The sequence below is a fragment of the Gymnodraco acuticeps genome, unplaced genomic scaffold, assembly GCF_902827175.1.
Source record: "Gymnodraco acuticeps unplaced genomic scaffold, fGymAcu1.1, whole genome shotgun sequence".
In the NCBI taxonomy this organism is placed as follows: Eukaryota; Metazoa; Chordata; class Actinopteri; order Perciformes; family Bathydraconidae; genus Gymnodraco; species Gymnodraco acuticeps.
In genome coordinates this window covers 4,179,729-4,206,112 of record NW_022990981.1, presented here as the reverse complement: position 1 = coordinate 4,206,112, position 26,384 = coordinate 4,179,729, and the positions used below count along the sequence as shown (strand labels likewise).

The window sequence follows — 26,384 nt, the reverse complement described above, 5'->3', positions numbered from 1 at the left end:
AATATTAATATTTTAACTCAATGACATTAGGTGATATTATTGTGGCACATCAGTAAAGCCTTACATATAAATATATAAGGTGGCAGACGTAATTTAATGAATTTTAACTGAACAATAACTGAATGAGTTTGTTTCACTCTTAGACCAGCAGGGGAACCAAATCTATGCAGACTGCTGCAATAAGTACATTAATTAACTGTCTCATCGATGTTTGTCTGAATGAATATGATACTATTAACAATCATATTATTCCTATCAGCTGTCAATCACTGTTAATAAATAATAATAATAATAATAGATTTAATTTGTTAGTGTTTTTACAGGTGCTCAAAGACGCTTTACAGATATAGTGAACAACTGTTATGATTCACATATTCATTTATTATTGAATAAACTATATTTTTTGGAGGAGTTAATGATGAATGTTCATCAAGATGCTTGCTCACCCTCCTTCAAATTTGAAAAACAAGTAATTATATCATTATTGATATACAGTTACAACCTTGACTTTACATCAGAAAGAACAAACATTAAAGAAGTGACTAACTGCCTCAGTTAGGGTTAGAAAACGTGTATTCAGCTAAAACATCGCTGCAGTTATTATCCAGTGGAAGGTCCTTACCTACTGGCCTAGTTCAATCAAAGTGGTTACTTTCTGTTGGCTGGGCAGTGTAGTTTTACACACCGTCTGATTTTACTTCCTCAGGACTTAAAACTGTTTTTTGGAGGCAGACCCCCACAAAGAAAAAAATATATATACACGCATACAAGGTCATCATCTTAACAGTTTGTTATGCTCATCGAGTCATCCGTGAGCAGAGCATCAAGTTGACATGCCTATTACAGCTGAATGCGGCGATTACCATTTTGTTCAGCAAAACGCCTCACAAACGTATTAAGATCCAAAGCTTTAGTGCGTTTTGATTCAATGCTGAGTACAGCCAAACTTGACATTCTCTTCTCTGTAATTGTAGATCGCAACTACCTCATTCCTTCCGTCTACTTGGGCCCGAAATGCTTCTCGTTTTGCGCCGTCCACCGTTCAACTGAATTCGCCATCAATCATATTTCCAGTCTCGCGCCAGGGCCGGGGGAGGGGTTACAAGACTCGCGTCTTGTGCTGCATTCACTTGCACTCGGACATTAGAGATTTTCTCTCATAAATGTCCGATGAGCCACAACTTTTCTTTCAAAACAAAGATGCCAACTGGGGTGGCAGCTGGGGTGGCAAGGCTATTGTTTAGGGTGGCAGTTGCCACCCCATGCCACCCCGGTAGATCCGCCCCTGCATTGAATACAGAAGGATGCTTTCTCACAGCAAGACAAGGTGCTGTCATTGTTCCCAGGCATTGAGAGGATGATACAGATGTTTCCAGCCTTAAAGGCATTCTTTCTGTCTCAGCAAAAACCACCCATAGTGATCAAGAAGTTTTTTGAAAACGAATTCAGTGAGATCTACCTCTGGCACATGCACTCACTCATGTCTGCGTTCCACACCCACATTCAAGACATGGAAAAGGAGAAGAACTCCATTATGGAGGTAAAGAAAATAATGAACAGCATCCACACCATTCTTCTTGAACGCAAGAGCAACAACTTCATGTCCCTTAAAGTTAAGGGACTACTGGCACAAAAGCGTAGTGATGGACTTGGTAAGGAATATGACCAGTTCTGTGCTGATGTGCAAGGCCTGTACAGCATGTCTGGAGTATCTGGAGAAGTGGATGACTCCCATGGAAGAGTTCTCCACATTCACGTGGATGGATCTGAGTGAGCCACCAGAGTGGAATGATGTGGAGGCCTGCATCAAGTTCCTAGGAGAGAAGGAGGTGATAATTGATGATGTCAAGTGTTTTGACCAGGTCACCAATCTGAAGAGATTCACAGAAAGGTAGTGATGAGGAGTTCAGTGGCCTGCAGGTGCTCCAGAAGTGGACCAAATATTTTGAGAAGGCCAGAAGCATAGCATGTTACTCAGAACTACTGAAGATTGCACAGTTTGTCTTTGCACTTTCCTCTCACAATGCAAATGTTGAGAGGGTTTTCTCACTGATGCAGAGCCAGTGGACCAAGGAGAGGAACCAGCTGTCTGTTGAGTCACTGAAGGGGATTCTATTTGTGCAATACAATTTGAAAGACATGTCTTGCAAAGACTTTCATGCTTATTTGTTGAGCAACCGAAAACTGCTGGGAAAGATCAGCTCCACAGCTAAATATCGATGGGCAGACAAGGAGGATAAAGAAGAAAAGCAGGATGAAGAAGATTGAAGTATGCAGCTATGCAGAGAGAGAAAGCTATGTAGCTGTGGGAGAGAAACTTTAAACTTTTCATTTTAAATTGGGACCCTAGAAAACTGTTTTAAGCTAGAAATATGTGACAAGTTGTCGTTTCACTGGTTGTTTACAATGACAGGGCCTGGAATTGTGTTTACAAACATTTAAAGTAGGCTTATATTTGGTTCATGGTGCCTCAAAATGTGTTTGGTTTGATTTAGGTAATCAAATGTTATGTTCTGTTCACTAATGGCAATTATGCAAATGTAAAATCCAAAACTGCATAGTGCACTTTTAAAATAATTAGATTAGTTTCTTTGTGAGGTTACTGTTTTATTGTTTACATTGACAAGATACAAAGAGATTATTTGTTAAAGCTGGATTTTATATTTTATACTATTTCATATATTTTGTTATTTATTTTTGTCCAGTAAGACTTGAAAAGAGAGCTATTATTTAGTTACAAGTTGATGTTTAAGTTATTCTTGTGCATTTGAGATTTGTCAGAGATAATTGTAGGCATAATAAAGCATGTTGATTGTTGAGTAACCTTGGTTTGGTGTGTCTTTGGTTATAGAGAGATATTATTGTGTTATATACAGTAAAATAATATAAATAATAATTTTATATCCATACAGAGGAGGCATACTTTAAAACAATAAGGCATCTTTGAGTAAACGTTGAGTATCATTAAGTATCTCGAGGCTGGGGGCAGCATGTCCTCTTTTTTGGAAATCAAAATATGGTCACCCTAGTGTAAATACAGCCTATCTACCAATTGGATCAAATATAAAAGTCAGCCGAATTAGTGTTGATACTGCAAGGAGACGTATTGTGTGAAAAGAAATGTAAGATGTTGTTTAATGGCTGATATATTTATGATCCACGTCACGTTTTCAGTTCCTCATGTTTGTCTAGAAGTCTTCTCATCAGGGCTCTATAAATACAGAACTACGGCAGATATGTAATATTTAATGCAGCCGAACCGTGTATTACAATGCCGTTATGTGATGACTTTCAAAGAGAAAAGCAAGCACACTCGGAATAAAGTAATATATATTTTTTAAATGTTTTCGGTCTGTTTCCGGTATTTGTTAATGACGATGTGCTGTGAGATGTGAGACTGGAATTGCACAGGGGAAAATAACGTAGGCTATCTTTAGATGCGGATTTTGTTAAACTAATATGTTTGCGCTGTGGACCAACACTATACATTGACGGGGAAGGGGGTAGCAATAAAGATAACACCATTAAACAGTTACACAACATAACATAAATAATATCGATAGCAGCGTCCCTAGCAACCACCTTGGTAACAATGAAAACGTTATATGGACGCAATTTCCTGAAGTAATCTTCGTAATAACTAGCAAACTAAAGATCATGTGGGCACTGCACACATAATCTGAAATAACAACTCATATTTCTCGCATCAAATGACATCAAAACGCATTTTAATGGCCAAACTAACTTTAAAATAGGCATTTTACACCGAGAATAAAACGAAGTTCGGCCATGTTTGTTTTTCTGCAGGGAGAAATTTGAAGATCACGTGACATAGACGCCAGCCATTGGAATGAATGGTGAAAAAAAACGGGGTTTGTCAAACAGAGCACATGGTGTAGTCCAAACGATAGCTGGGGATTCTGGGTAGTGTAGTGTCTTCTGCCATCCTTTACTCCGAAAAAATATTTGTTTCTCCGAATCGAAGGGGGAAAATACAAAAGCATTGCACACAATTTAAACCAATCAATGTTGTGTAATTAACAAGGATAATCTGGTGTTTTTTAGTCGATGAGTAGTGCAGATATCACTGTAAAATCAATCGACAGTAAGAGGAATACTTACTTCCGGGTGTACAATTCTCCGTTATCCAATGGGAATGGACGCTCACATTGCCTTTAGGGGCAGCCGACACAAACGAATGCCGTGCTTCCATGAGCGTCAAATCCCGCCGTAAAGGTGGGAATACATTGCAATCAGTTGAAAGCTATTTGCGTCCCTTTATGAAGCTGAAGGAGCCTAGGAGCGTCACAACTGCACGCCACGGACACTGACCAAACGTCGCTCCTGGACGATTATGGAGTGAGAGTGTGTTGATATAGGCTAATGTAAACATTCACTATAATAATTGTAGCATCCCCGGCTGAATAATGCTGGACTCTCCAACTGATGGTATCTGTTTATTGCACACCCTTGCTTGTATACAATCATTACCAACGTAAGAGCTTGTGCCCTTATCAGCCAGGTGCTAAAAACCCAATGTAACTATTTAGTAGCCTATATGTTATATATATATATATAATCACTTCTCTAAAAGGTAAGCCATTTTAAATATAGTTAGACATATCAAAGGTCATTTACAATAATAATAATAATAATTATAATAATAATAATATTAATATTAGTAGGCCTAATAACCTTTATATTTGTATAGCACCTTTTATACAAGAATTGTAGCCAAACTCGCTTCACAGCAGTTCAATAGACAAATAGTGTAAAATGACAGGATAAAAGCAATGTAGAGGAGCTACAGCTACATTTCAACAAATATATCCATTCAGACTTGGACTCTTCTTGGGTGACTTGGACTCAGACTCGAACACAGGTAATGATGACTCGGACTCGACTCGGACACTCCTTGGGTGACTCGGACTTGGACTCGACTCCGACTGGTGACTCGGACTCGAAAAGTGGTGACTCGAGAGTGACTTGGACTCGTGAATTGGTGACTTGAGTACAACACTGGGGTAAAATATCAAGATGTGCTTTTAGTAGTCAGTTAGGTAAAATTGTAGTTTGACGAAGGCAGACGCACTTCACAATAACGTCACTCAGTGCAGTGTAATCCTCTTGGCACTGTACTCTCTTTTCCTATGTCCTGATGACTATTCAACTGAAACCAAATATATTCACTCTGCCGTAGAACCTACCTGATACGTGTTGTCAAAGCTGTCATACATGAACCGGGTGATCAGAGACGTCTTTCCAACTGCAAGAGAAGAAAAAGACAGAGTGCGTTAAATGAGAGACAAGAGGCTTCCACTGTTAAACACTCAATAAGTGTCACAGCAGGTTTGGTGATTATGGTTTCAGTCATGGCTGTCTGTGCTGCCCAGGGAGCTCATTAGTGTGGGGGGGTGACCAGGAGGTCAGCCAGGCAATCAGGTCTAGCTGTAATTAACATGCTGCTGCTGCTGCTGCTGCTGCTGCGATTATGTTTGTTCCAAAAACAACTGCATTTCCCATTTTATATTTCCAATGGACACGGTAATGTCCATTGGAAATGACATGCAAAAATGCGAACTTCACATTTTCCTTTTTATTGAACTATAGGAAACATGATAGGGAAGTCAGCCATCTAAAAAAAGACCATGTTAAAGCTCACCTATTATGCTATATTAGAACAATATATTATAGAGCCATATCTATACAAAACATGACCCTTAAGTGTTCTGCTCAAAATACCAAACAGATCACCCATTGTAGCATGCCTCATACCCCTCTATTTCAGCCCTGTTACTAAAGTGCTGATTCTGGGTCTGCCCCTTTAAATGTAACCAAGCTGCTGCTGGCCATGCCCCTTTGGAGCTGCTGCTGGCCACGCCCCTGAAACTCAGATAAACGCTGCCGTGATTAAACGCCATATCATGTTCCAAACCACATCCAGCATTATTTCTAAAACAGTATGGAGCTCAAACGCTTTCTCTCTCACGGGTTTACCACAAGGACAGTAACTTTTATATCCGGCTTCTTTACACATACTCTCTCCAGAACAGCGTTAGCTCTGAGTGTTAGCGATGCTTGCTAATGTAAACACAGACCATATTACTTCCAAAACATGTCGCGCATTGTTTCTGATACAGCACATAGCTTGACATGTTCTTAATTCAGTGTTTACCGCTAGAACAGTGCCATGTATTATATATATATATAACAGCTTTACTCTGAGTCACTCTCGTAGACATCCTGCTGAATACACAGACACACAGCTGAGGGAGGGGATTCAGCTAGCGACTGTATATGGGGACGATAGGTTGGGACGTGGGTGTAACGTTGCCAGGAGTTCAATGTAAAGCCAGCCAACATTTTACTAATGTCGTCATGACTGCAGCAAATCTGGATCAGCTCTGTTGTACCCCCGTTTTTAGAGATGTAGGTACGGAGGAAAAGAGAGAGGGTTGTATTTTCTGACAATTTGTGAGTCTCCTTACTCACAGGGGACACATATTTATGTATAAAAGACATACAAAAGTGCATTTTGCATAATAGGTGACCTTTTTTTGCCTAAGTCCGGCAGTGGCTCAGTCTGTAGGTGCTTGGACTGTGAGCCGTAGGGTCGCCGGTTCAAGTCCCCGAACAGACCTACATATGGACTGGTACTTGGAGAGGTCCCAGTTCACCTCCTGGACCCTGCCGTGGTGCCCTTGAGCAAGGCACCGGACACCCCCTTTTCCCCCTCACTCCCCATTGCTCCGTGGGCGCTGTACAATAGCTCTGCATTTAACCAATCCTAGTACTAGGAGTAGTGACTCCTAGTACTAGGATTGGTTAAATGCAGAGGTCAAATGTCACTGTGTATGCTGTGTACTCTGCATGTGTGACAACTAAAGAGGGTTTCATCCTCTAATTATATTTATGTTTAAGCAGATTTTGCTTACATTTATACACTGAACAAAAATATAAATGCAACACTTTTGTTTTTGCTCCCATTTTTCATGAGATGAACTAAAAAATCTAAAAAAATGTCTATATACACAAAATAACCATTTCTCTCAAATATTGATAGTAGTGATAGTGAGCACTTCTCCTTTGCCGAGATAATCCATCCCACCTCACAGGTGTGGCATATCAAGATGCTGATTAGACAGCATGATTATTGCACAGGTGTGACTTAGGCTGGCCACAATAAAAGGCCACTCTAAAATGTTAGCACAATGCCACAGATATCGCAAGTTTTGAGGGAGCGTGCAATTGGCATGCTGACAGCAGGAATGTCCACCAGAGCTGTTGCCCGTGAATTGCATGTTCATTTCTCTACCATAAGCCATCTCCAAAGGCGTTTCAGAGAATTTGGCAGTACATCCAACCGGCCTCACAACCGCAGACCACGTGTAACCACACCAGCCCAGGACCTCCACATCCAGCATGTTCACCTCCAAGATCGTCTGAGACCAGCCACTCGGACAGCTGCTGTAACAATCGATTTGCCTAACCAAAGAATTTCTGCACAAACTGTCAGAAACCGTCTCAGGGAAGCTCATCTGCATGCTCGTCGTCCTCATCGGGGTCTCGACCTGACTCCGGTTCGTCATCGTAACCGACTTGAGTGGGAAAATGCTCACATTCGATGGCGTCTGCCACGTTGGAGAGGTGTTCTCTTCACGGATGAATCCCGGTTTTCACTGTTCGGGGCAGATGGCAGACAGCGTGTGTGGCGTCGTGTGGGTGAGTGGTTTTCTGATGTCAATGTTGTGAATCGAGTGGCCCATGGTGGTGGTGGGGTTATGGTATGGGCAGGCGTATGTTATGGACGACGAACACAGGTGCATTTTATTGATGGCATTGTGAATGCACAGAGATACCGTGACAAGATCCTGAGGCCCATTGTTGTGCCATTCATCCACGACCATCACCTCATGTTGCAGCATGATAATGCACGGCCCCATGTTGCAAGGATCTGTACACAATTCCTGGAGGCTGAAAACATCCCAGTTCTTGCATGGCCAGCATACTCACCGGACATGTCACCCATTGAGCATGTTTGGGATGCTCTGGATCGGCGTATACGACAGCGTGTTCCAGTTCCTGCCAATATCCAGCAACTTCGCACAGCCATTGAAGAGGAGTGGACCAACATTCCACAGGCCACAATCAACAACCTGATCAACTCTATGCGAAGGAGATGTGTTGCACTGCGTGAGGCAAATGGTTGTCACACCAGATACTGACTGGTTGTCAAACCCCCCCAATAAAGCAAAACTGCACATTTCAGAGTGGCCTTTTATTGTGGCCAGCCTAAGGCACACCTGTGCAATAATCATGCTGTCTAATCAGCATCTTGATATGCCACACCTGTGAGGTGGGATGGATTATCTCGGCAAAGAAGAAGTGCTCACTATCACAGATTTTTTCAGATTTGTGAACAATATTTGATAGAAATGGTTATTTTGTGTATAGAAAATGTTTTAGATCTTTGAAAAATGGTAGCAAAAACAAAAGTGTTGCATTTATATTTTTGTTCAGTGTAGTTAGAACAACAGACTGATTCATTATATGTCTTAAGGGCCGGTTTTTGGCATAGGCGGTCACCTAGCCTAGGGCACCAGATCTGGGGGGGGCGCTGCGCTGGTATCTCTGGGAGGAAAAAATTGTTTTGACTTTTTGGGCTCATCCTAATTTTCAGCCTTGATGTAACAACATTCATAATTAAGTAAAGGTAACACCCTTTTCACCCCGGTTACACTTTTCATTTGCCCTGTACGATGGGCGCTGTAAGTGATGAAAGTGGGGGATGTTGGCTTATCAAGCGCTCACAGCCAAAGTGCGAGTGAACGTGGGAGCGTGCGAGGGAGAGAGAGAGAGAGGGCACACCGGTCCTGGGGATTGTTGTTGTTAGCATCTGGTGGAGAGTTTAGATAGTTAACTTTAGTCTAAGTTTTCTCAGTGGGTCTCAAACGTTTTGATCACAATTCATGTAAACAAATATTTCCAAGGCACACCTCTATAATTATTAGGATAAATAAAAACAGGTTTAAAATCATTTCAGTGTATACTATAGGACAGTAAAGCAAAAATACCGTTTAAAACTAGAGAGATTAAAAAAAATGCATAAATAAATAAATGTTAACTAGGTAAAATAAGATATAAATGAACAACAAAATGTATATACGTTACACGTTACACTCTTAAAAAATAATAATCTAGATGCTTCAGTAATGAACAATTACAGGCCCATATCAAACCTGCCATTTCTAGGTAAAATCATTGAAAAAGTTGTTTTTCAACAGTTGAGTAATTTCTTGCATTTAAATAGCTGTTTTGATGTGTTCCAGTCAGGCTTTCGTCCAAACCACAGCACTGAGACTGCTCTTGTAAAGGTCTTCAATGACATCCACTTAAACACAGACAGTGGCAGAACTTCAGTGTTAGTATTATTAGATCTAAGTGCTGGGTTTGACACTGTTGACCACAACATATTACTAGACCGACTGGAAAACTGGGTGGGACTTTCGGAAACAGTTCTAAATTGGTTTGAATCCTACTTAAAGGACAGAAACAACTTTGTTTCTATAGGTAAATACACATCTGAGTTGACAAATATGACATGTGGGGTACCTCAAGGCTCCATCTTGGGGCCTCTTCTCTTTAACATCTACATGCTACCACTGGCTCAGATAATGAAAAACAACAAAATAAGTTACCATAGCTATGCGGATGACACACAAATTTACGTAACAATTTCACCAGGAGACTATGCTCCAATTCAAACACTGAGTAAGTGCATTGAACAAATCAATGACTGGATGTGTCAGAACTTTCTCCAATTAAACAAAGATAAAACTGAGGTAATGGTTTTGGGAGCCAAGGCAGAACGTATAAAAGTTAGCGCTGAGCTTCAGTCTGAAATGTTCAAAACAACAGATAAAGCCAGAAATCTAGGTGTAGTCATGGACTCTGACCTGAGTTTCAACAGTCACATTAAAACAGTTACTAAATCAGCCTACTATCACCTAAAGAATATATCTAGGATTAAAAGACTAATGTCACAGCAGGATTTGGAAAAACTTGTCCATGCTTTTATCTTCAGTAGACTGGACTACTGTAATGGTGTCTTTGCAGGTCTCACTAAAAAATCTATTAGAAAGCTGCAGCTAATTCAGAACGCTGCTGCTCGAGTCCTCACTAACACTAAGAAAGTGGATCACATCACTCCTGTTCTTAAGTCTTTACACTGGCTTCCTGTGTGTCAAAGAATATATTTCAAAAATACTGCTGCTGGTTTATAAAGCACTGAATGGTTTAGGCTCAAAATACATTTCTGACCTCCTGCTAAATTATGAACCATCCAGATCTCTCAGGTCTTCAGGGACTGGTCAGCTTTCTGTCCCCAGAGTCAGAACTAAACATGGTAAAGCAACGTTCAGTTATTATGCTCCAAATATCTGGAACAAACTCCCAGAAACCTGCAGGTCCGCTGCAACTCTTACTACTTTTAAATCCAGGCTGAAGACTTTTCTTTTTGCCGCTGCTTTTAATTGAACTATTCACATCTTAGACTGCACTGTAACTTTTATCCATGTATTTTTTCTTTGAATGTTTATTTTATTATCTTTTCTTTTAATGACTGATTTTAAATGCCATTTTCTTAATGTCTTTCGTTTTTTGTAAAGCACTTTGCCTTGTGTTGAAAGGTGCTATATAAATAAACTTGCCTTGCCTTGCCTTACATTTATTTGTTAGTGGCTATGGTAGGTTATTGGTTATGTTCACATACTTATTTGATTATTAAAATGTAAACCGATCTTTTTCATATGGGTGTTCAAAGTGCACCAGATTGAAGCATTTGACTTTAAATTGTTTAAACATTTCTTCCCGGTGGGGCATACCCCCGGACCCCCTTAGAGTATGTGACGTCCACCCCCCAATTAAAACATGTTCATACCATACTGAATACATTTGAAGTCCTCTTTATATGTCAATAAGTTTCTGTTTTTGTAGAGATGCATTCTTTATATATTATATTGTGTATTCCTTGGATAGTCTATTGATCTTTATATTTTCTATAGTAATCATTTCAGGCTGGGGGGGTTAGCTAAAATCTTGCCTAGGGCAGTAAATTGGTTAGAACCAGCCCTGCTTGTTCCCCATAAGAGATATATAAATTAAATAAATACATTTATGTTTTTGTCCTCACTTTATTCACTAATTTGAAATGGGAAACATGTGTTGCCATATGTTTCCATACACTAATCATAGAGCAGCAACATGTGCATCAAAGAGTGATGAGGTGGTTTAGGTTTTCAATCGAATCTAATGAAGTCACACCCAACATTTTCACATTTTACTTTCATTGAGGCTTATTTTGTTTTTTCAAGCACAATATGTATTTCTTATAATATCCATCAAAGGCCTAAACAGAGCAACTCTCTGAGTTAAAGCAAAACACCATATTGTCCCTTGAACCTTAAATCAACTGTTACAAACTACTATTTTTCTGCATTATTCAGGTCCAACACTAATGATTCCACTGACAGTTACTTACATTAATTCTGTAATGCACATTTTTCAAATTGTTTTGCATTGCACTAAAGCAATCAGAGATATATTATAGTATTCTTTCAAGAAAAATTGGCAATATAATAAATATAGAAGGTGAAGCTAAAGTGATTTTTCCCAAATATGGAAATGTTTTCGTTGCAGGAGATGTGTTATGGTATGGTATTACAGCCATCTAATTTCATATAAATGCAATAATGTATTGATCATTTTAGGATTAGAATGAATCAGTTCTTGGACAGAATATTGGTGAGTTGAAAATACTTTTAAGAAAGGAACGTTTCTTTCCAATTACAAAAAAGTCCAGCAAACATGATGTTAAAATCTATTATGGCTGATAAATATATTTATTTTAAAATGATATCATTGTCGATATTAATCTATGAACCCCACAATCCAGACTACCACTTCTTCTCTGTTAAAATAATAATACATTTAGTTGTCCTCCCAGCCCTGGCGCCATGTGCCCAGCAGCAGCCAGGTAAACCCACCGACGGTCACTTAGCGGCAGGCATCACGGAATACCCTTGAGGATTTGGCAGCCAATCAGAGCATGGCAGGGCTCTCTGCATGTGCCCGAACCCACTCTCACGGAGATGGATAAAAATAAGACTTCACATGTCATGTGTTGATGCTGCACGACAGCGGGATTAGAGCTGGGCGCTCTGGATGGAGAAGATATTTAATATTTATCAATGAGTGAAGGAACAGCGAAAAATAAGTGGTTATTTATGATAGTTCTTGCTGAGGAAGGTGAGTCAGAAAACCGAATAAGATAACAGTTGGAGAGGCATAGAAATGTCTATTCATAGTCACAGCAGCTGGCCAACAGGAGAAAGCCAAACAGCAGATGGCCTCCAGATATATTTATTCACTTCCAAGTTCCTTTAATTAAAGAATCAAACATTAAAAATATCATAAATAAATATCCCAAAAATCTTTCTGCAATGAAACTTTGAGGTTCAATTTATATATCATGTGTACATGATGTTGCCAAAATAACGTGTGGAGGCGTGTGGCGTAGCGGGTTGTGCGTTGGTGTTCGGATCAGGGGGTCACAGGTTCAAACCCCACTGCAGTCAGAATGTCGTTGTGTCCCTGAGACACTTCACCTCAAATTGCTCCTGTGGGGATTGTCCACAGTATTGAGTATGTAAGTCGCTTTGGATAAAAGCGTCTATCAAGTGACATGTAATGTAATAACATGAATAAAAAGAAAACACTCCACAAGAATTAGCACAATGTCATACAAGTTTACTACACTTAACACCATGACCCTCATTTGAGGATGTTTATAACAATTCAAAGGCCAAAAGCTCCCTGGATGTACACTGAGTGAAAAGAATATTTTTCGTCCAAGGGTGACTCTTCTCCGATCTCATCGTCATCAGATTCCTCTGTTGAAAGGGGGGACAGAGTCGCCGTGGGTTTGGTGGAACTAGATGGCTGGTCACAATGGTTCAGATGGAACTCCCTGATGAGCCGGGCATCAAAGATTTGTCGAGCTTGGAATCATGACCTCTCTACTGGACCATACCCCTCCCAGTCGACAAGGTATTGCAGGCCTCTCCCACGTCGGCGGGAACGAAGCAGGCGTCGAATCATGTAGGCTGGGCCTCCATCTATGAATCGGAGCGGCGGTGGAGGTGGAGCAGCAGGAACCAGTGGGCTCTCTCAAACCGGCTTGATCTTGGAGACGTGGCTTGTTAGGTAGATCTGCATGGACCGGGGAAATTTGAGCCTTACTGCTACAGGGTTGACCACCTTCTGGACTTTGCATGATTCAAGATTCAAGGCTTTATTGTCATGTGCACAGTAGCTACAGTATGGCAATGAAACATTTAAGTCACAGGCTCCTCCAACAGTGCAACATCAATATATATAGGACATAAAACAAATAAAACAGATACAATTGTGCAAGAAAATGTTTTGAGATGTGCAAAAATGTAAATACAAATAAAATAGAAATAGTGCAAGAAGAGTCTATATACACAAGTAATTGGAATATGATATATAGATAAATAATTGGCAAGATGCAAACAGATGAATGTTTATGGATGTTCTTTACAGCGTGCAGGTGTTAAATGGTCTTATTGTCATATATTTAGTATTGTGGGTTTAGTTTCCGGTCTTCCTTCCTGTGTTTGCCCTCCTGTGTCTGATTGTCTCATTGTGTTCACCTGTTGCCCTTGTGTTTCTGCCTCCCCTGCCCAGCTGTGTCATGTCCTGTGTTTACCCTTCTGTGTATTTAATCTTGTCTTCCCCTTTGCTCCATGTTCGGTCATCGTCTTCCTTGCACCTCCATGTTTGTCCCTGTTGGTTTTTTGTCCGGATGCTTCCTCGTGCTACCGGTTTATGGATTTAAGTTTCTTTCAATTAATTTTGTTAAATAAAGCTCGCTTCTCTTAACCCCCAACCCTGACAGAACGACCGAACCAAGAATGGACCCAGTAGATCGAAACTTCGAGAAGGAGGTATATAAACTTTATTATGCCTTAGCTTCTTGCTATGTTAAGTGGAAGGGAACTTCCAGTGTTGAGCAGAAAAGGGCTGCTCTGGCAGAGGCGAACCAGGAGGCAACAGAAAAACCATGGTTGTTGAAGTTCTTACCTGGCTGGACTAAGGACTTCCTCCAGACGTGCGATTCTCAGCCTGCCAGCACTCCTAGTTGCCAACCTTCCACAACTCCAGGCCTGTCTCCTTCATCTGCTTCTGCCCCTGATTCGTTCTTGTGACCCCGCCTGGCCTTTGGAGGTCCGCAGAGCCTTCAACGGACTAATAAGAGACGGAAGGCCAGGCAACCTGCCCGTTCCCCGGCCCGTATATAATAATAATTGTTATAATAAAGTGTTTATTTCACAGTGTTTATACATCAACTTACCATTGAAGATCCATTTGAATCGGTAACACAAATAGATCATAATATGAGAATTTCAAGAGTATTGTGATGGTATTATGAATCTGAACATTCATTAATATGGGTGTCACAGAGACTTCTGCACCTGCAGGAAATTTGCAATATGAACTCTTACAAGGACCGTGCATTTACCAATTCCTCTGAATAATGGATGACCATGCTTTCAAACTCAACAAAGGAAGAGTCTCCCTGCACATACACTGGAAAGCACTCAGAAAGCCATTTCAGCCCTTATGCAGTCTAATGAGCCAATCGTTACTAAAAGCAATAGCAACACACAAACACAAATACACACAGTACAACATTGGAGCACAGTGGCATACCCACCAAGGTGTGACAACATTTTCAGAATATATGACTCTGGTGTCTGTGATTGCCTTGGGAAAGAAGATAGAAGTCATACGTCTACTGTTTGAGGCCAGAGGGCTAGAGAGAGACCAACTTGACATTTTAATGTTGAAATTAGATTCCATTCTTGAGGGGCAGAGTGCAGCTGGAGAAATAAAGACAGCATCCTCTCAGAAAACGAGGGCGCCTCTTTTCATTTTGTACATACGTATAGTATGCTGTACTTCATCCTCCTGGATCCATCTTTCTTTTATGTTATTTTTTATGTTCGCATTTGATATTGGAACATATTAGTACAATTTGATTGATTGATTTTAATATTCTAAGATAAGCTTCTTCTCAAGGTTGAAAACATCAGGGTGGTTAAGCATCCAGTGATGTCCTTATTGAACTATGAAGCTCTTCAGTTTAGGTTTAAGTCTGAGAATACTGTGATTGGAATAAAAAAAAGAAGAGACTTTTGAACAATTAAAGTAGACTTCAAAAGCAGTAGGATGAGCAGCTTAAAACAAAAGTACCCTAACTATTTCTGAGAGTGGGAGTGAATTGTTTATGGGTCAATTACTAAATTACAAAATCTGTGTTGTTTGCAAAGTTTTCAGCTAAGACCCCATTTACACGGGAACGTTTGCGTTTACGCACCGAATTCGTTTTCAAAAAGGTCTTCCGTTCACACGCATTCGGCTCATTTAACGTGTCCGTTCACACGAGACCACTGGAAACGCTGTAGTACATATGCCGGGCCTGTAAGTGGCGTAGTAACTTCCGCCACAAAATACACTAAAAGCAGCGAAGAAAACCTCCGAGCATGGTTGCCATGGTTGCACTTCTGTTTATGCCCCGCGGTGGATTTAGCAACATGTAGTTCATGTAATTCTCCATGTCCACTTGTTGCTGATGGTTGTGGTAGAGGAGCTGTAGATTTTGCACTAACATCTGTAGCATGGTCAGTAGCAGTAGCAGTAGCTACTGACCATGCTACAGCAGTGAGCAGCAGAGGTGGGGAGAGGTGGGGCTATGGCTTCATCGTTATCAGGAAATGATCGTATAGGGCATACACACTGAGCTGTTTGGCCCCCCAGAGCGTTCCGGTTGCAGATCTATCCACCTTGGTACCCGTTATCGTTTGCGGGGTCCGTTTCCGCGGTTCCGTTATGGCCTCGTGTGAACGAACGATACGCGAGAGAAAAGTAGCAGATACAACCCGTTTTGTTCTCGTGTAAACACCGCCTAAGAAGAGAATGACTGAGAAATATTACTACTCAGATACTGACATCTTGTTTGGTGACATTACATTACATTTCATTTCGCTGACGCTTTTATCCAAAGCGACTTACAATAAGTGCATTCGACCAAGAAGATACAAACTTGAAGAAAACAGAATCATATAAGTACATTAGGTTTCATAGAGCCAAACCATTTTAAGTGCTACTCAACTGGCTTTAGATAAGCCAGTCCTTTGTTAGTATATAAGTGCTCTGTTAGCATATAAGTGCTTGTTAGAGCCAGTATTTTGATTTTATAAGAAAGGCCAAATAATTTTGACGTCTGTAGTCAACGCACTATAAAGGACTGCATTTCCCACGGCGCCAGTGCTAAAGCCACAGTGATGGGCAACCTGTGGAGAGACGCCGTCGAGGAACAGTTTTTAACCGTACACGCATACGTACATAAAAACCGTACAAGTACCCTTTAAGTTACGAAGTTATATAAGCATTATCAAGAAAGAAAGAATAATAGAATAATAAAGAAGTTGTTTGTTATTTTATTTGAGTTTTGCCTATTTCTTTTGAATATTGTAAAGGCCTATTTTCTTTGTTGCATGTGCAAAAGTTTGTTATTTTATTTTGAGCAAACACATCGCAACATCTTCTAAACCATCGGAGGCCAAGCAACACTTCAAACTGTGAGTAATTTAAAGGAAAGAAACGAGTTAGAACTGTCTGTTTAAGGCGTATAGTGGCTTGTTGGAAAGACAAGGAAGGAAGCCACGACATTGTTAAAAACTCTCGTGACGGACAAATCCGTGTGGAATTAAATGGTTGCCACCATATTATAGAATGAATGAAATACTCTTGGAAATGAATGGATACGAGCTGATGTGAATCGTGAGTAAATCACGGACTTCATAGTGAACAAGGAAAGACCGCATTGACTTTCTGGATTGTGACAACGTGGATTTCTGTGAAAAAAGGCTTGTGCCGCATGTTGTGGATGTCGCAATACAGTATAAATGCTGGAAGTGGAATAAATTCGCTTATGAATAAAGTGTGGAACGTAACTCAAGGAGAGCATCTTGAAAAGCGCTTTAATAAGTTTGTATATCTGGCTTACTGCCGCGGATCCACGCCGCACAATAACAAGCGCAACATTAAAATAAGGACAGCTGTTTACAAGTGGATGTTTAATGACAATAAAGCATAACAAAGGCTGAAAAGGAAAATGTGGAAACGAATGAAACTCCTATGGACCCAAACGTGAATGAATGTGAAGTGCCTGTGGAAAATGCTGACGTCAGACCAAAAAGAACAATAAGACCTACAGAAAAGGCTTTAGAAGATAAGCTGGCGCAGTTAATTAAAACAACGAAAACGAAATTGGGTCAAGTCTCAAGAAAAAAAAAAAAGATTGATTATGGGAATATCATTGAGATGCAAGGTTGTCGTGGGGTTTTTCAAATACTCTCCAAAGAGTTTTCAAACATTACTCAGTGCAAGAAATGCTGTCGGAGCAAGAACAAGAAAGTGATCATTTTGACTGGTATCTCCCAAAAATTGCATATTTCAATGAGTTTCAAGATGTGATGAATAAATGGTTAGCTAGAGCTGCCTCCTTTGAGCATGTGCCTCCTTCTGACCATGGCTCATATACTGCACTTACACTGAACAAAAATATAAATGCAACACTTTTGTTTTGCACCCATTTTTCATGAGATGAACTCAAAGATCTAAAACATTTTCTATATACACAAAATAACCATTTCTCTCAAATATTGTTCACAAATCTGAACAAATCTGTGATAGTGAGCACTTCTCCTTTGCCGAGATAATCCATCCCACCTCACAGGTGTGGCATATCAAGATGCTGATTAGACAGCATGATTATTGCACAGGTGTGCCTTAGGCTGGCCACAATAAAAGGCCACTCTGAAACGTGCAGTTTTGCTTTATTGGGGGGGTCTGGGGGGGTCCGAAAACCAGTCAGTATGTGGTGTGACAACCATTTGCCTCACGCAGTGCAACACATCTCCTTCGCATAGAGTTGATCAGGTTGTTGATTGTGGCCTGTGGAATGTTGGTCCACTCCTCTTCAATGGCTGTGCGAAGTTGCTGGATATTGGCAGGAACTGGAACACGCTGTCGTATACGCCGATCCAGAGCATCCCAAACATGCTCAATGGGTGACATGTTACATTACATTACATTGCATTTAGCTGACGCTTTTGTCCAAAGCGACTTACAATAAGTACATTCGACCAGGAAGACACAACCTTGAAGAAAACAGAATCATATAAGTACATCAGGTTTCATAGAGCCAAACATTTCAAGTGCTACTCAACTGGCTTTAGGTAAGCCAGTCCTTTATTAGTATAAAAGTGCTTCGTTAATAGTTCTAACGCTCGAAGTGGAGTCGAAAGAGATGAGTTTTCAGTCTGCGCCGGAAGATGTGCAAGCTATCTGCCGTCCTGATGTCAATGGGGAGCTCATTCCACCATCTTGGAGCCAGGACAGCAAACCCACGTGTTTTTGCCGATGGGAACTTGGGTCCCCCTCGCAGCGAGGGCGCAGCGAGTCGTTTGGCTGATGCAGAGCGTAGTGCACGCGCTGGGGTGTACGGTTTAACCATGTCCTGGATGTAGGAAGGGCCAGATCCATTCGCAGCATGGTAAGCAAGTACCAGTGTCTTGAAGTGGATTCTAGCAGTTACCGGAAGCCAGTGAAGGGAGCGGAGGAGCGGAGTGGTGTGGGAACATTTAGGAAGGTTGAAGACCAGACGAGCCGCTGCATTCTGGATGAGCTGCAGAGGTCGGATGGCACATGCAGGTAGACCAGCCAGGAGGGAGTTGCAGTAGTCTAGGCGTGAGATGACGAGAGCCTGGACCAGAACCTGAGTCGCTTTCTGTGTCAGCTGGGGACGTATCTTCCTTCATGTCCGGTGAGTATGCTGGCCATGCTAGAACTGGGATGTTTTCAGCCTCCAGGAATTACAGATCCTTGCAACATGGGGCCGTGCATTATCATGCTGCAACATGAGGTGATGGTCGTGGATGAATGGCACAACAATGGGCCTCAGGATCTCGTCGCGGTATCTCTGTGCCTTCACAATGCCATCAATAAAATGCACCTGTGTTCGTCGTCCATAACATACGCCTGCCCATACCATACGCCTGCCCATACCATAACCCCACCACCACCATGGGCCACTCGATTCACAACATTGACATCAGAAAACCGCTCACCCACACGACGCCACACACGCTGTCTGCCATCTGCCCTGAACAGTGAAAACCGGGATTCATCCGTGAAGAGAACACCTCTCCAACGTGCCAGACGCCATCGAATATGAGCATGTGCCCACTCAAGTCGGTTACACGACGAACCGGAGTCAGGTCGAGACCCCGATGAGGACGACGAGCATGCAGATGAGCTTCCCTGAGACGGTTTCTGACAGTTTGTGCAGAAATTCTTTGGTTATGCAAACCGATTGTTGCAGCAGCTGTCCGAGTGGCTGGTCTCAGACGATCTTGGAGGTGAACATGCTGGATGTGGAGGTCCTGGGCTGGTGTGGTTACCTGTGGTCTGCAGTTGTGAGGCCGGTTGGATGTACTGCCAAATTCTCTGAAACGCCTTTGGAGACGGCTTATGGTAGAGAAATGAACATTCAATTCACGGGCAACAGCTCTGGTGGACATTCCTGCTGTCAGCATGCCAATTGCACGCTCCCTCAAAACTTGCGACATCTTTGGCATTGTGCTGTGTGATAAAACTGAACATTTTAGAGTGGCCTTTATTGTGGCCAGCCTCAGGCACACCTGTGCAATAATCATGCTGTCTAATCAGCATCTTGATATGCCACACCTGTAGGGTTGGGTACCGAGAACCGGTTCCGGTTCGGAACCGGTTCCAACATTTCGATTCCAACGGCATCATTTAGAAATGTGAATTTCGGTTCCGCTTTCCGATGCCTGAGGAAATGTTTTCTCGCCGCTCTCCGTAGCCTACTCTATGAATGCGGCGGGGCGGGAAATGTAGCGTTGTACCTACACTTCCTACAGCGTAACCTGAGACCAGGGCCGGCCCGTGACCGTTGCACTGGCGTTATAGATGTTCGCCTAGGGCGCCAGATCTGTGGAGGCGCTGCGCTGACAGCTCTGGGAGGGAAACAAAAATGTTTTGACCGTTGGTGCTCATCCTAATTTTCGCCTTGATGTAACAACATTCATAATTAAGTAAATGTAACACCCTTTTCTTCCTAGTTACACTTTTCATTTGCCCTGTACGATGGGCGCTGTAAGTGATGAAAATGGGGGATGTTGGCTTATCTGGCACTCGCAGCTCACAGCCAAAGTGCGAGTGAGCGTGGGAGCGAGCGAGGGAGAAAGGGAGGGCGCTATTGTTATTAGCATCTGGTGCTAGCTGCTCTAACGGAAGAAGAAGATGTTTCTACAATGATGTGGAGGGAGAGTCCTCTCCAGTCAGACTGAGAGGCTGATAACTACAGCTCAGTGAGGTAAAGGACTCTGAGTGTTTAGATAGTTCACTTAGTCTAAGTTATCTCAGTGGGTCTCAAACGTTTTGATCACAATTGATGTAAACACATAATTCCAAGGCCCTCCTTTATAATTATTGGGATAAAACAGGTTTGAAATCATTCCAATGTATACTATAGGACAGTAAACCAGACATATCGTTTTAAACTGGAGATAAAAAAATATGCATAAATAAAATAGTAAAATAAGATATGAATGAACAACAAAAATAAAATGTATTTGTTATTGGCTATGGTAGGTTATTGGTTATGTTCACATACTTATTTAATTATTAAAATGTAAACCGATCTTTTTCATATGGGTGTTTAGAGTTGTACCCCCTAGATCTAGATCTAGTCTCTAGTAATTCTGCTTAAAGTGCACCAGATTGAAGCATTTTACTTTAAAATGTTATAACATTTCTTCCCGGTATGCGTGAGAAGGCAGATATGCTTGTTTTTCTCAACAAGAACTGTTCTTTAAAAGTTGGACTGTTGCACTGTTGTAGCTTCAGTGGTTCTCAGGTTACAGTTACATAGCAGTGAACAGACTGATTAATGTGAATATTACTGTAAACTAACCTGTGTAAAAGTTTCTCGAATAAATGTAATTTTTTGGTGGAAGAAGCATGTATAATTTGTTTACCCTGCCCCTCAAAGAATCGGAATTGTGAACCGTTAAGAACCGGAATCGAAAAGTGGAATCGGAATCAGAATCGTGGAAATTCAAACGATACCCAACCCTACACACCTGTGAGGTGGGATGGATTATCTCGGCAAAGGAGAAGTGCTCACTATCACAGATTTTTTCAGAGTTGTGAACAATATTTGAGAGAAATGGTTATTTTGTGTATATAGAAAATGTTTTAGATCTTTGAGTTCATCTCATGAAAAATGGGAGCAAAAACAAAAGTGTTGCGTCTAGTGGCTTAATGGAAAGACAAGGAAGCAAGCCACGACAGTGCTGTTTATTTTGTTTTTTGTTTTTTTTTTGCGAAAATTTTGGAAGGTTGAAGACCAGACGAGCTGCTGCATTCTGGATGAGCTGCAGAGGTTGGATGGCACATGCAGGTAGACCAGCCATGCAGTAGTCTAGGCGTGAGATGACGAGAGCCTGGACCAGAAGCTGCGTCGCTTTCTGGGTCAGGAGGGGACGTATCTTCCTGATGTTGTAAAGCGTGTATCTGCAGCACAGGGTTGTTGCAGCGATGTTTGCAGTGAAGGACAGTTTTTTATCTAGGATCACACCCAGATTCCTTGCAGTCTGAGTCAGGGAAACAACAGAGGGGCTGTTGATTGTTAGGTGGTAGTGGGACAATCTTTTCCCGGAAGAAAAAGAAGTTCAGTCTTGTCAAGGTTGAGCTTGAGGTGGTGAGCAGACATCCACTGAGAGATGTCTGCTAGACAAGCAGAGATGCGTGCGACGACCTGGGTTTCAGATCGGGGAAAGGACAGAATTAATTGGGTGTCATCAGCGTAGCAATGGTATGAAAAACCATGCGGGCTAATGACAGATCCGAGCGAGTTTGTGTACAGAGAGAAGAGGAGGGGACCAATGACAGAGCCCTGAGGAGAGCAGTTTCTGTGGAGTGACCTGCCTTGAAACCAGACTGGTGCGGATCCAGAAGGTTGTTCTGATGGAGATAACAGGAGAGTTGTTTAAAGACAGCGTGTTTTCGACAGGAATGGGAGGAGAGAGACAGGCCTGTAGTTTATAACATCGGACGGGTTGAGAGTGGGTTTCTTTAGGAGAGGGTTTACTCTTGCCTCCTTGAGACTGTTTGGAAAGTGACTAGAAGTTAGAGAAGTGTTGATGAAATGGGAGAGAAACGGTAGAATATCAGGAGCGATAGTCTGAAGGAGGTTTGAAGGGATAGGGTCCAGAGGACAGGTGGTAGGACGGGCAGAGGTAATGAGGGTAAGAACCTCACTTGGAGAGAGAGGGGAGAAGGAGGTTAGTGTGTGGGTGAACTGTGGGTCTGGTGACACAGCGGTGAGTAATGGTGAGTCAGAAAAATTAGAGCGAATATCATCAACCTTTTTTTCAAAGTGGTTAACAAAGTCGCTTGACAGAAGGGAGGAGGGGGAAGGGGCTTTGGGGGGGTCCAGAAAGGAGGAGAAGATGGAAAATAGTTTTTTGGGATTGGAATAGGAAGATTGGATCTTATCTTGAAAGAAAGTGCTTTTTGCCTGAGAGATCGAAGCAGAGAAAGAGGAGAGGAGAGCCTGAGGTTAGGAGGTCGTCAGGGTGTTTGGATTTCCACCGTTTCCACTCAGCTGCCCGAAGGATGGTTTTATTAGCACGCAGTGCATCATTTAGCCAGGGAGCAGGAGGGGACTGACGAGCCTGCCGAGATGTGAGCGGACAGAGAGAGTCCAGAGAGGATGAGAGAGTAGAGAGGAGTTTCTGAAGCAGAGTTTGGAGGCAGGAGTTGGAACGAGTCAGAGGAAGGGAGGGCTGAGAGCCCCGATGAGGTAAGACTAGAGGGGGAGAGGGAACGAAGGTTACGGCGGACAGGTGCAGAATTAGAAGAGATTAGTTTGTTATGTTTGGACCTTTCCAAACATAACAAACTAATCTCTTCTAATTCGGGAGAGAGAATGAAATGAAGAAGTGATCGGATGTGTGGAGCGGGTTTACAGAGAGGTTAGAAGTAGAGCAGTTCCTTGAGAATATGAGATCAAGGACATTGCCAGCTTTATGAGTTGGTGGGGATGGAGACAGTGAGAAAGCAAAGGCGGTTAACAGAGATGTTAGTTCGTCTATCTTCCCCGTCTGGAGGTTGAAGTCTCCGAGAAGTACAGCGGGAGGGCCAGTTTCAGGGATGAGTGAGAGGAGATTATCTAATTCCTCCAAGAAGTCCCCCAAGGCGCCTGGTGGACGGTAGAGAACAACAATGGTTAATTGTATAGGATGGGTTACTGTGACGGCATGGAATTCAAAGGTGGAAGGAGTGAAGTTAGGTAGCTTGAAGAGGGAAAAGCTCCATTTGGGAGAGAGCAGGAGACCAGTGCCACCTCCTCTGCCAGTGGGTCTGGGTGTATGGGAGAAGGAATATGCTGTGGAGAGAGCTGCTGGGGTGGATGTGTTGGATGGAGTAATCCAGGTCTCAGTGAGAGCAAGGAAATCCAGAGACTGCAGGGAAGTGTAGCCAGAGATGAAGTCCGCCTTAGGAACAGCTGACTGGCAGTTCCACAGGCCACCTGTAACTAGATGTTGGATCTCAGTGGAGCATGTGGGATAGACGAGAGCAGGCCGGTTATAGCGATTAGGAGATGCACGGGGCCAGTAATAATTGCGATAAGACACATGAACAGGAATGGAGAATATACACATGTTTTTACCTCCTCTTTGCCTCCAATAGGACTCTATTGTCTTCATCTGTCTGATGCTGAACCTGACACTCCTGGAAAGTGCTACCTAAAATGGACACCTGATTGCTGAGTTGTCAGAGCTGTGGGGCCACGCCCCTTTAATTAGTTAGCTCTCTGCAGCTGATGTGCACCAATAGAAACTGGGCCACTTAACACTAGTTAGAGTCTCCTGGCCTTTTTAAATGACAAATATTAGATGGCCTACACAGTGACAAATATTAGATGGCCTACACCAGGGGTGGCAAACTCATTTTAGTCAAGGGGCCACATACTGCCCACTTTGATCTAAAGTGGGCCGGACCAGTAAAATCATAGCATAATAACCCACAGGCCCTACATAACGACAATATTTCTGTTTAAGTGCAAATAAGTAGGCTACAAGTACATTCGGAAAATGTCCACATGTAATGAGACGCAAAACGTTTTGAACAAACTGACATTTATTAAGACAAACAAGTGCAATTTCAAGTGCTACACACATGTTCTTTACAACAGATCACAGTTTCCACCTGAACTGACTCACCACAAAATACAAATAAAAACGTGGGAGCTATTAAGTGAGGAGTTTGAGTTACCTCCCTTGCCTTGAAAATATAGAATTTCTATATTGAAAGTTGGGGCAGTGCAGCCACAGTGTCACATCAAATCAAACTATGTTTTGCCTAATGAAGCTGTTGATTGACATTATAATACACAATGTTCAGTGACAGAATAATATAAAAGGTTCAAATATTTCAGTATAGGTTCTTATTTTCACAGAACTGAGGTCACAGAACAGTAGGTCAACTCACTGATTAATTTGTTCCTGAAACTTGACATCTTTTAGCCCTCACAAGGGCATCAATATCAGGCTTAAAATCCTGAGCAGCCCATTTAATTATTTCATTCAGGCACTTGTGTGTGAGTCTTGAGCGCAGCTTTGTTTTAGTAATGTTCATTACAGAGAAAACCTGTTCACAAAGGTAGGTGGTCCCAAACATGCTCAAAACTTTTGCTGCCAGGGCTGTCAATTTGGGCAATCCTGGCAAAAGATACCGATACAATGTGCCCTAAATCCTGATCACATTGTAAGTCGATTATCTCAAGTTGTATGTCGACGGGCAGATCCGCAGCCTTAACTGCAAATGGCGAGCGAAAAACTGCAAACTCTGTGTCAAGCTCACCAAAGACCTGAAACCGCCGCTCAAACTCCCGCAGCAATTCCGTAATTTTGTCTTTGTACCGTCTCATGTCCTATGCACATTTCTTAGATGAGGGAAATGAGCAGGCTCACCACTTGACAGCTGTGTCTCCCACAAAGCCAGCTTCAACTTAAATGCGCGTATTCTGTGACAACATTTTTGCGACCTTGCATCGTTATGTTCAGATTATTCAAGTGCTCTGAAATATCCACCATAAATGCAAGGTACTGCAGCCATTCTGTTTTTTTTTTATTCATGCACTGGCTTACCCTTTTTCTCCATGAACTGTCCAATTTCCTCGCGTAGATCAGAAAAACGCTTCAGCACGGCACCTCGGCTCAACCACCTTACTTCAGTGTGATATGGTAGGCTACAGGTCATGGGCGTAGGAAGCATCCTGAATGTGGGGGGGACATTTTTAACGGGGGGTTTGGGGATTCCCCCCCACAAAAAAAATAAATAGATTTCCTGTATTCTGGTGCATTTTAACAGGTGGTTTGATACTTCTTTGTGGCTATACTAGCATGAGGAAAATGATGGGTACATTTTGTAATTTCATCCAGTAGTAAAGAAAGGAAACATATTTGATTATTAATTCAGAGCCGTCTTTGAATTAATAAAAAGCAGTTTAAATGCCCATGTTTTGTACATTTATATACAACAATAAATATTTGAGTGCGTTGAGAGATATTGTTGTGGAGAGTCATTTATATATAAATCGCAAAATACATTTGTGAATCCTTCTGTGAGCATTTATTAATATTGAGACTGATCTGACTCCATACAGATGTTAAGTTCACCTAGGAATGGTATCATTGACTTAAATGTTGCTCTTCTGTCTATATTGGTCATATGATGCCCCTTGACTGAAATGCTTCCTGTTCAATATCCCCACTGATTTCCTTAACATTCTGGGATGAGAGTCCACATCACAATTTACTCTAAACTGTCATTTCCCTTTCATCACTCACCTCAGCAATGGACCTCTCTCCACTGTCCCTGTGCTCTGCCTCTGACTCACTCTCAAGCGCCTAGATGTCAAGAGAGGTGGTGAAGTGATCATTATGTATTGAGCAGTATACTCTTTCACATTGAATCATAACAAGTCATACTGAATGTAAATACAACTGACTCTAAAGTAAGTCCCAGTCTGTGACATTGGACATTTTGAAGACTCAAAGTCCCAAGCAGTAGGTAGAATATTAGCTAGTCTATGTAATGTGCACAGAAAATAAACAGTTAACTGAATACTGAGATGGAAA

The 26,384-nt window shown here is 41.9% G+C and overlaps 1 protein-coding gene across 2 annotated transcripts in view; it reads right to left on the bottom strand.

Moving 5' to 3' along the window:
• rab6ba (RAB6B, member RAS oncogene family a) overlaps positions 1-26,384 on the bottom strand; it is a 189,978-nt gene that overhangs the window by 133,402 nt on the left and 30,192 nt on the right. For both annotated transcript variants that reach the window (XM_034235641.1, XM_034235642.1), the window contains exon 2: positions 5,208-5,266. In XM_034235641.1, the coding sequence (XP_034091532.1) occupies positions 5,208-5,266 (59 nt within the window). The remainder of the gene's footprint in view (positions 1-5,207; positions 5,267-26,384) is intronic.